Consider the following 12,432-nt stretch of genomic DNA (forward strand, 5'->3'; position numbering starts at 1 on the left):
GACCAAAGAAGAAAAGTGAATTCAACTTAAAAAGAATCATCATCTGCTCCGGGCAAAGTATTTGAGCTGTAGATGTAGTAGATGTATTCATATTTGAAAGCTGCAAGTCCCAGACAACAATTCTCTGAGGATAACTCTCCACAAGATTCCCTTACTATCATTGTGTCCCTGAAAAGGAGAGCCCTGTATTTAAAGGTGATGAAAGGCATGATTTTAGCATTTTAGCAGCCTCTTATCACGTCCACCTATATTGTATGAAAATATATTCTTACGGATCCCACCCCGTCTCCAAGTGCAGCGCAGGTGCGGCAGGTGGCAGGTGGAAATAAGAAAGTACCCCCCCCCCCCCCCCCATACTGGGCAGGGCCACACCTTGACTAAGGCTTTGACGCACATCACTGTAACGGCAAGATTGAAAATGAATGCATAATGAAGGCAACAGAGCTACATTATGTTGAGTAAAAGCTCAAAATGTGCCCGTTTCATGGAGTTAGAACGAGTGGCAGGGTCTTCAACTGGCGCTCCTGACAAAAACTTTCCAATTTCAATATTTATAATAATTATATCTAATTAACAAGACTGGTGTCTGTGGCAACAATCCTGGAAAAAAAACTGCTCATGCAACATTTTAGATTCAATCAGTTTTTTTAACAAGCAACCATTCACATATGGGGGTGTTGGATCTCAAAAGACCTAGACTGTTTGGTTGAGTAATGACAGTCAATTGTCAGGAACAGAGGTTATTTAGATCCCATCAAATTCTGTGAATGAAATACGACAACAGAGCTCTATGTTATGTGTGCATGACTATGTGTTTTCTTGTGGCATTTGGTTTGTAAAGCAGAGCGGCTCAGCGGAGGATGACGGGAATGCCATGCTGTCATCAAGAATCCAAGGGACTAGAGAAGAAGAAGCTGGAATCAGTTCCAGTCATGTGCTTCTAGACAACAACAAACTGACAAACCAGGACACAGGCAGGCAGACAGTGGGGGGCACCACAATCCAGCAGGATAAAACGACAACTCAACAGTCCAAAGGTCGAAGCTTGGGCTCATCCTAGAACAATTGTTTACGTAAGTATTAGCGTGCATTATAGCAAAATCTCTTACACAGTTTTTAACCTTGGTCTCCCAAACGGCCAGGCTAAGTAGGGCAGCCAGCAGGCTCCAGGCTGAGACCGCTATGTGGTTGACTTCTATTCAGCCCGAGATATTATTAGAAACCTCTATTGTACGTTATGCCTTTGGCTTCCCTAAATTCCACAGCACATCTATTCATACGGCCCTGACCCTAGAATGATAGGGTCTCCTGCTAGTGGGATGTCTGTACTGTACATGGAGCAAGAGCTAATACATTGTGTTACTCTTTTTTATTGTGAATCTGAAACTTGCACAATGAAGGGAACATCATCACAGACCCAACAACAAGTCCTGCTCCAGTTTCAGTTAAAAGAATCGATGGATGGAGTGGATGGATGGATGGAGTGGATGCGATGGAGGGAAAATGGATCATCCACTTTTTGGTGAAAAAACAACAGTGATGTATCCAGCTGTGTCCAAAATTTGTAGCTTTGCAGATTTCAGATGCAACACAGACACAAATATTTGTTGGCAGAGTAAATGTGGAGCTGTAGGGTGGCTAAATTGTCTTTTCTGTACAGCAGATAAATACTTTTTCATTCTAACAGGTGTAGGGAAGTGCATTAATTGTCATCTCCCCAAGAAATGTCTGTACGCGTATGTCCACTATAGCCACAGAGTGCGGAAGTGTGGAGGTACTGCTATCCTCATAACCCTGGTTCTCAAACTATGGGTCGGGTAACGGAAGATCCTATGAACATCGTTTTTTTTTAGTGTAATAAATTCATCTTAAAACACTAAATATATACAATCACACACATAATTTTGAAATAACTATTGCATTTCCTATATTTATTCAGAGTTTCAGTTTGCTACATAGTCACGTACCGACACCGTTTTAATATATTTAACAATGGTTCTTCTAGACTATACAAGCAACATTCTAATTAATGTTTGGTGATCTCCTCACTAATTAACTTATCCTAATGGTCAGCAGGTAATTTCTGGATGTCAATGCCGTAACTGGATTCATGAAAAATCTGAAGTGCTATGGACAACGAATCTTCCCACTATCTTCATGCACTGACATCAATACTCAAACTTTCAATCCACAAAAGCAGAGTCCAACATTTGTTGTAACATTATGGGTCCGCTGATACAAGCAGACACTCACATAGAGCTTACTGGGGTGTATTATGAAGACCTGGGCTACAATTTCTAACAAATGGCCTGGTTTCCGATCATACTGAATACAAACTAATCAATTCCTTCTTTATAATCCTGTCTAATCACTCCTCTCCTCCTCCTCTCCTCTCTCTCTCTCTCTCTCTCTCTCTCTCCTCTCCTCTCTCTCTCTCCTCTCTCCCTCCCCTCCGCTCCCTCCTCCCAGTATGCACATACACTTACACATTTCTAGAGGGAAGGTGAGTTGTGGTGACCAAATTACAACAGATAAGAGTGCAGTGCTGCAAAGTATTACAACACATGCAGAAAAGCGTGAGCACACGGAACCAGATAGCGCCAGTGTATGGGAGTGAAATTAGACATCGTGTAATAGTAAATAAAAATTTACAACCCCCCCATAAGATTCCATAGATTCCATACATACTCGTCATCAATTACTGACTTACTGGATCATAGAAGCAGCATGTCTCGCTGTTTGATATTTTGTAGAGTAACATCGGGACTGCCCATTTGTGGGGGGGGGGCCGCCAGTGAGGTCACGGCAAGCTGCCCGCAGGGGTCCTTGTTGACAAGCTGCCAACCTGCTAAGCCCTCCACCTGACTGAGACTGCAGCGTCTGAGTACTCTCAGCAGAGGTTACCAAAAAATATGCTGTGTGGCAGTTACCTTAGCGATGCAACAGTTTACCCACTGTGGACCCAGCTATAATGCTGTCTTTCAGCTCTTTCCAGCTTTGTCTATTTGACACAACAGCACACACACGGCTGCTTTCTCCATCGAAAGCATCAAATATAAGCAATATGACAACAAGCAGAGCATTATGAAAAAGACAGTGCCAGAAGGCAGTTCTATCCCTGGAGAGCTCCACTGGCAGATCTACAGACCCACTGCATAGTGCATGCATAAACACCTTTTCAGACACACATGCACTCATCATCGTGTGAGCGCACACACACAACACACAACACAGACACACAACACTTGCTACAGGGATGTTTGCCCATACGGACACACCACACCACACAAACACTTGCATACATGGGAATGTTTGCCCATACGGACGACCACACACACACACACACACAATCACACACACCACACACACACAAATATGTTTTGCTTTACATACTCAGAAGATCAAAAGCAAAACACAACCACTCACACTAGCCATAGCTCAACACAATCCACACCATGTCCTGGACAAATATCAGGCATACACACATATGCACAACACATGCACCACACACACACCACACACACACACACAATGATGGAAGCCTATGGTTAGTAACTGAACCAGTGCAGAGAAAAACATTAGCATTCTGTCAGGGTTTCAGACAAGACTGCACCAGCTCTTCACACAGCCAACATGCAGCAGAGCATAACAACAGAACAAAAGCCAGAGAGAGAAAGATAGAGAGAGCATAGACAGGTAGACAGGGATGGGTTGGGGAGTGTTTGCGAATAACTGGAGATAGAAAGTATGAAAAACAGAGAGACAGAGGAAGAAAAAGACATGTATACACCAAAGATAATGATAAAATTAAATTAAAGAGATGATGAAAGCAATTGGGGTACCTTACTATTCAGTCTGGCCCTCCTGGCTTCTTTAGTTTTTCTTTCCTTGCTTTTGGCTGCTTGTCTTCTGCCCAGAGCAGATCCCATCTCACACACACACACACACGGACACACTTCCAGTCACACACACACACGCACTCCCGTAGGTCAGCTACAGTCCCAATGCCAAAACATCATCCACATGGCCATATCCAGTCCCCCGCCTCCACGTCTCCTCTCCTTCTCCCTCTCCTTCTCCTTCACTACCTCTGGTCTTGTCAAAGTAGCACATGCAGTCACATGGTCACTAACACAAACACTCACCCCAGCACGGACGCACACACTGACTCCTGTACATGCACAGAGAGACGGAGAGATGGTAAGGGGTGATTTTGCAGGATGCTGGAGAGAACAGAGGGAGGGTGGGGAAAGAGAGAGCTAGAGAATAGGGAGGGAAAAAACAGGGAGGAGAGAAAGCGTAAGATAGAGGGAGCAAAAACCAAAAGAGAAAATGAGAGAGGAAAGCGGGCATAAGGAAGGGAAAACTAACAGATATGAAAATACTGTAGGGTCGGAATGTGCTAAACCAAGTGTAACATAACAGCGGGAGCTTTGTGACCATTGACTAATGCTTGTGTTTTTGTATCTTAGTGTTCCATAAAAAAATCCACAAATTGTTTGTGCAAATAACCCTCACTCACCACACACATACAGTACAGTATGTGTGCATGCACAGGAGGCACACCTTCACACATTAACACATTGACAGACATATACAATATTTTCAATTACAAAACAACACACACAACCTCAGCTGAGCCATCTCTACAACTGGGAAAATGTATTTTTAAAATGCATGTCACAGCTATGTCTTCGCCCTAAAGACTTTGTGTTGGTTCTGCAATGCAACTCTCTCACCGTTTCTACACAGTTATAGCATTGAAAGCTGAGAGAAAGTCCTCAGTCTCTGTTGAGAGTCTACCCATAAGGGAACCTTTGTATGTGAGGGATTCCCCTGTGCATGTGTGTGTTTGTGTGCTTGTGTGTGTATTATGCAAAAGTATCCCACATAAAATTTCATGGTGACTGCAGTTACAATAACACTGTACTGATAGGAGGGTTTAGACACTGTACAAATGCTCTGTGGGATCTAGCGTCTCAGAACAATATCACACCCACAATGAGCTACTACTGTGTGTAGTGTCATTGTAAATTGAAAATAATGCAGGAATTCTCATTCAGAAATACCATACGCTAGGCAATAGAAAACCTCAGTGTAGGAGGAATAGCATTTTTCTGCAATATGTTTATGGGACATAAATCTACACAACTAAAGGTTGGCATGATGTGAACACTGGTTTAGCTTGTGAATCAACTGGAGAATCATTTTATCTAGATAGTAACCGCATTTCATATTTTGATATTGTGTGTGATTTCTAAACTGGTTTATGATTTTAGCACATATGAAATGCCCTCGCTCTGGCAGTGTGCTCTGTGGTGTTCGTGACCACATTACCAAATAGGGCGTTACTAAATGCTCTCCACTACTGTATATGCCCCTTTACTTTCTTCCAACCCACCCCCTCCCTAGCCATCTCTACGGCCATGATGCCCAGGGCTTTCATTCATAATTATATATACAGCATACCTAATTTTCTATCATCTTATAAAGAGCTGACACTTTTGGTCAGTTAGTTGATTGGTTGGTCAATATTTATATCTTTTGTAAAATAGCTTGTGTTATTTTTCCAAGCCATTAATTTCAGGGGCTGGAAGGACATAATGTTATGTTGTATATATTGTTAGAAATGACATCATGTACGGCAATGATATTCAAATACATCTTACTCAACAAATGTGGTTCTGTTCTGTAATCATATGGTTTAATACTGAAACATTTACTCATCTCCAAGCTAACTGACTCAATGTCAAATAAAAACAAGAAAAAATCACTACATTGGCCCCCAGCCTCAGAGGACAGAAGAGCTGAGTGTATAGTTATGTTATAGTATTTTTAATGGCAACTTGTGTGTAAATTTTATAACTACAGACTGCTTTCTTAATGAGGGGCGAACTGTTCACCCTCAATGATGGATCGACAATGTATACGGCTGTCTGTTACCCAACTTTAAACTTGGAAGCTGTACGTTCTGCCATGTTGTATGTTGTTTTAGTGTTAATTTTGTTGTTTAGCCTGCTGAATAACAACTACAGCCTGGACCTGCTCTATCCTAGTGTCCTGAGGTAACTTTTGTTTGGCACTATACAAATAACATTGAATTGAATTTAATTAAACTTTGCTTTAGCATGTTGCACAGCTTGTGGCTACTGCTACATTAGGGGAAACTGTGAACATTAAACCTCATTTGTAGCCAATTAAATAACAAGAGTCATAGATTGGAAGCCTGTAACTGTTGCTTTTTCTGGAGCTACATCGCTTCATACTGCGTTAGCTTTGCTGTTGTACGGAAGCCCGTTCTGCTCCACAATCCTCCGCAATGTTACTAGACAGCAAGAGGGAGGTGATCTTGTGAGGAACTGTTCATTCATTTGGTGGAATATGGGTCTCCTGCAATCCATCAGTTCTTAGTTACAAAGTCATGGGTGGCAAAGAAGTGTACAAACCCACAGAACCTTATTTTAAATCAAAGATCCTGCTAGTGACTGGATATGCAATTTGCTTAAATGATTAAATTATGAAATTAAATGATTAATGATTATTTAAAAAAAAAGGAACTTGACAATTTTCATCACTGGAAGCCCTTTGAAACACATTAAGAAAGCCACTCATTCTGCAGTCTTGTCTATACACCACCGAGACCATCTACACCAAGTTCCCCCCCCCCCCCCCCCCCCCCCCCCCCCCCCCCTTTTTTTTTTTTTCCCTAAAGGTATACCATGTAAATTATCTATGCAGCCACTTTGCACAGATAACCAGGACAGTTTCGGGGTTAGGAGGTCTGGTTGGGTCGGGTGAAGAGGGAAAAAAAAAAATAGCAAAGTCCTATCAATTATGACCTCATTTTAAACTTTAGCCTGCAGCTAATGAGCACCATACCAGCAAAGTAGGCTAATGCTTGACCTCTCCCTAACAGGGCAGCTGGCTACAGGATGAATAGTGAACACTGTAATTGCCAAGGCATCACCCATAACAGGATATTCCTCTTTCCCCCTGGAAGTCATTATGCAACAAAAGCATATTTGTCATTCAGAAAAAAGAATGAGAGGGGAAAACATCAATGTTACATTACTTTGTGACATCAGATGCTTAAAGCTAATCTTTGCTAATGCAAGCCCAAGCAAATATTTTTTCATTACTACTGCACAGACAGAGAGACCTGTAAAAAGCCTTTAACATTAATGCCTGAATAATTAGCTTACTACTACTATTACTACAAATAATTAATATACCACTTACGTCAGAGTTTTGTGTGTAAAGTGTGCAAAGTATTTTAAGGGGAAACATTTCATACATCTGCGTATATTAAGCATATCCGTTCTTCCATAGTACAGCAAACATACTGAAGTCTGCTTCTGTTTTCAGATGCATGCAGATTAGTAACAAAGGAAAACAGCAATTTACTGTGGTTGCTTCTGGAGCTTGTTTTGCCAAATTACTATCCCCATTCTCTCCAGTAACACAGCTGTCCTGTATTACTCTTTGCTAAAAAAAAATACGTAGCTCAAACACCATGGTGGCTTTCATAGCCCATTCACACATTCAGGTGTCTGTTCAGTGACAAAGTGTAAGTGGCTCGGAGAATCACACTCTTTTTTTCATTTTTCAACAGTTCCAAGGCAGGGCAGGCCAATCACGAGAAATTCCCTCTTTGTAGATGATTTATTGTGTGAAATTACCACCTAAATTGCAGCTGAGCAAAAACTGATCTTGGCTGAGTATGTCAACTGAGTACCACTCATATATTTTGTCATAGCAATGTAGTATAGTAGCAGACGGCAGCAGCTCACACCAGACTGGTTAGACAAAAAACAATATTTGATAGCATGACTCATCCTTCTCATCACTGCTTTACTGCATCTCCCTCTCATTCACTATTTCTTAGAAGGCCACATTTTAGCCTCCACTTCCCAAATGTTAAACTAAATGTTGAAAAGTCCCTCGCAAGGAACTGGACCCAGACAAAAAAGGCCCTAAGATAAGATAAGATAAGATAAGATAAGTTAAGATCAGATAAGATAAGATAAGATCAGATAAGATCAGATAAGATAAGATATTCCTTTGCCACATATCTGCAAAAACCATGCCTGTGGCCACAACTCTGTTCATTTATTGTATATAGAACAGTATTTGTCAATGTCCTGGACTAGACTGATAGTTCTGAAGTGCTGTCTGCTCTTTACATTGAAAGCTGAGAAACAGACAAAGAAACATACAAAGGTAAAAAAGTACAACTCACAGTCACGACTGCTGAATCTGAAACAGTAGTCCACAACCCAAGGTTGATGTCACAATAGGTTCAATGATTGATGTGGGGACTCCAGAATTGGGGAAAATGTCATGGTTTGTCCGTTTAACTTGCTAATGGCTTGACAATAATGTAAACTGAAGCTTTCAGTATTACCTACTCTTGTACACTACCCGTTGTTCTGCTGCTCTATGTGTTGTGTGTCTGCAGCCCACTGCACACAGCGTGTAGTTTAGTCACCAACCAACATATTTCTCTGAAATCTGTCATTGAATTGATTGTAAAAAATATGCCAAAAGAACAAAGACTATAGTGTACTATAGTGTAGTACAACATAGTGCAGTGTGTGTGTGTGTGTGTGTGTGTGTGTGTGTGTGTCAGCATTTTTTAAAAGTTTTCAGCACATTTTAACAATACCGTGATAACACTGATTGGACTTGATCGTATTTTTACTATGGTTTATTTCCTCAAACTATGATAACAAGTCTAAACAAATATAATCAAAGCTTCTCATGCGGAATACATATTGGTGACAAATTAAAGGGGTCATTTATTGGTTTAATGAGAATGAGCGCGATGTGAATCAATTGAAAATCTATGGGAGAATGAAGAGGGTTCCAGAAACTAGGAGGTTTGTATAGTTTTTTCCTTTAAATGGTCACCCATTTGTGTATGAAGCTTACTACAAAGTCATTAAACAGTTCTCCCCAGCATTAGTATATTAACTACAAGAATAGCACATCTAACAGCATTAGTCACACATAAGTGGTGATAGCAGCTTACTTTGTTGTCTTACTTCTTTGTATTTTATTCATCAGATTATTATGTAAGGCGTGTTTCAATAGTATTTGATGACAAATAAGCACACACTGAAAAACTAAAATGTTATTTTCTAAGTTAAGTTGAGCTTAACAATAACAAGGGTGAAACAAACGGACTGATACATGCATACATGATCAAACCTGCAATTCTACAATTTCTATCCAGCAGCTCTCCATTATTTCTCTCTCTCTCTCTCTCTCTCTCTCTCTCTCACACACACACACACAAAAAACACATAAGTGACACTGATATTTCTCTCAAGTGTAAATCTTCTGCCCTCTGATGGGGTTTGATGTAAATGCATTCAATTCTCTCTGCTGTCTGACTCACTGATCACACACACACACACACACTATACGTTTCATTGCTCTACCTTATTGTTCCACTACTAATGTCTACTGGTATTAATATTTACCTGGCCATTATTCATCTGTCCACTAGTCGTCCCCACTGAGTTCCCGTTTGAGATGATGATTAGTCACCTGCTTGCACACTTCTTCCTCATTACTTCACTAGTCATAGTATACAGTGCCCACCTGTATTGACACACCGCCAGATTGTCAAGGTTGCTAAATAGTCCTACTGTGTCTTTGCCCTATTCTGTCTCTCTGGATCTGTGTTTGTGACCACCTGCCTGCCCTTGACCACCGTCTGCCAGTGTTACCTCTTTGGGTCTTTTTTTTTTTTTTTTTGCTGTTAAATTAAGCAGCTTTTTTGTTTTAATCACACTTTAGTCATTTTTATCCTTCATAGTTTTACTTTAGTTTTCGTTGATGACAACTCAAAACCTTTTTTAAGTCCACTTTCTAGTCAAAATGTTTTTTGTTGTTGTTTTCGACCCACAACGGGCAGACTTGTGGGTAGGCGTCTCAAGTCACAAAGCAGTGGCCTTAGTAAGTTGTTAATAAATTTCAGAAACATTGCGTGCAATAGTTCACCTTGCTCCTTCTCTCCCCCTCTCTCTCTTAAACACACATAAAACGGTGCTGTGCATTCCAGCAACAAACAACAATCCAGTGGTCAGCTCAGCTGGTTGCTGCTTGCGGCGTGATGAAATAGGTTAAATCCAGTAACTGGGAACTTAGAACAGTGCATCCACAAACTAAGCTAAAAAACATCTTTGTGTGTGTGGTGCGTGTATGTGAGAGAGAGACAAAAAGAGAGCCTGTGCATTACACATGGACGGACTCACTGAGAATGACTTCAATCACAAGTTAGACACACCCTAAAGCATACCCTATGCCTTGTTTAGGAGCACACATCATCCTTATTCAAAGCTCTTGACCTAAAGGGAGTACAATTACGCATGAATCAACCAATAAACACATACAGCCACCATGAAAGGTTGCACAAAGCATGACGTCTACAGATGCCAGGATCACAGAGTGCACAGTTCACTCTTACCTTGGTGTGGAGCTTAGACAGCTGCTTTTCATCCAGATGAGTCTGAGTGTAGACACGTCTTTTATAGCGGAACTGAAACACAATAAAAACACACATAAGAGGCTAAGCTGTATATTTTTTATCCTTTGTGTCTTGTCTGCTTAACAAAAACGCCACACACAATACAAACAAAACAGTTTTAGTTACAATTTGTAACACGCATTCAGTTCACTGAGTTCACTTTTTTAAAACTGTTCAGGAACTTCTCTTTACAGACACACAGCTCAGCATAATGGTTAATCTCACAACCAAAATGCACAAAATGACAGGCACTTCTTTATTCCACGCATTGTGCTACTTGTCTACTATGTCACAGAAATGAATAAAAAGCTGCAATATGCTTCAATAGACTTTATTTATTTTGCCTCTTTCAATTCAAAGCACACAAAGAAAATCCAGTAATGCAATACAAAACTAGTCCAGTACACCTCGGAGAGAATCTGTTTGCATCCCTTATCCATCCCTGTCAGTCTTCTGCAGTTAGGTCCAGATATAGTGTCTTCACTGTATCGAAGAAGGACATTTGATCATGTGGCTGGTGATCATAGAATTTCCACCTCCATGAGGAAAAGAATTCCTCTGTGTGGTTGAGGAATGGAGAGTGAGGAGGAAGCAAAAGTGATACTATCCTGGGATGGGCTGTAAACCATTCTGTGACTTGGGGATGAACGCTGCCTCACTTGCATCCTTTGCTCATCTGCCACAACTTTCATAGATGTCATCAAGGAAAGAAAATAGGCATGCATTGTTGTATATCTCAATTAAGAAGAAAGTTTATGCATTATTTTGCAGTTCAGGGAGCAAGCTGCATTTACACACAAAGTGAAGTGAATTGTCTGTTCACTTTATTGTGTACAGGTAATTTGAAAAAAACATCGAATCGAATATTGTGAATCAAACCAAACTGGATTATATTTGTATTGTTGCATGTTTAATTAACACTGTAAAAGTAAAAAAAGAAGAAAAAAATCAAAGCTCTTTCCACATTGCAGTGTTGTAATATAGTTGCATCATATTAGGTTTATAAATTAGATGATTTTGACCATGCTTTGAGTGAAATCTTGACTTTGGTTGCAATTACTGTGTGTGCTTGTGCTTTAGCCCACTGAGATATGTTATTTCTGGTACTAAATATTTTATAAAGACAACAAAGGTACCCATAATTGTATCTAGATGTGCAGTAGTCATACTGTACAACATTTAAAATGCCTCAATCTCAATATTTCACTGAAAAAATATTTTTGCATTTTAACAATGATGGTTGTACATCTAATTTTGTTTTCACTATTGCAAAATCATTTGGCATGATTTTTGTTTTCTGTACTCTGCAGGTCTGGTCTCCATTTCCAAACTTGTCAGATCATTCATTAGGGCTGTTGCAAGCTGCTTGTTTAAAAGACAGGTTCCACTGAATACTGACAGCCTGTAATAACTTTAAAAACTTCCACTGCCTAGGACTCACAATGTACTTCAGTTCTGTGTGTGTGTCCGTGTGTGGGTGTGTCTGTACGCACCTGCTTGCAAGCATTTACGTGCGTGTGTGTGTTTGTGCGTGTGTGTGTGTGCATGTCTGTTTCTCCACCGATGTGTGGTGTTGACCAACAGGGTAAACCCACGACAGAGCAGTGGGGTTTTGAGCTGCTAATCCAAACCTGTCAATCATCTCTACACACCGTGGGCTTCAGTGAATAACTGTTGGTCAATCAATGACACATGCAGTGCTCCAACAGAGTAGTAGCAGACACTCTCACACATGCACACGAATACCCTGACTGGAGCCGACACCTATTCAGTTAGACTCAGTACAGTTCAGACTGAACAAGAAATGTACAAACAAAAAGTAAACAATTAAAAATCTATATTTACGGAAGCCCTAAAGGGCCATGCATTCATACATTTTATTTCCTCCGTTTTCCCTT

General features: G+C 40.5%; 1 protein-coding gene across 2 annotated transcripts in view; it reads right to left on the reverse strand.

The window, feature by feature from the left end:
• The window catches only part of shank3a (SH3 and multiple ankyrin repeat domains 3a), a 143,199-nt gene that overhangs the window by 99,545 nt on the left and 31,222 nt on the right, over nt 1-12,432 (reverse strand). For both annotated transcript variants that reach the window (XM_035665387.1, XM_035665386.1), the window contains exon 3: nt 10,475-10,546. In XM_035665387.1, coding sequence (XP_035521280.1) covers nt 10,475-10,546 — 72 coding nt within the window. The remainder of the gene's footprint in view (nt 1-10,474; nt 10,547-12,432) is intronic.

Source organism: Morone saxatilis, unplaced genomic scaffold (assembly GCF_004916995.1).
Source record: "Morone saxatilis isolate NCDOM2014 unplaced genomic scaffold, NCSU_SB_2.0 Contig2, whole genome shotgun sequence".
NCBI lineage: Eukaryota > Metazoa > Chordata > Actinopteri > Moronidae > Morone > Morone saxatilis.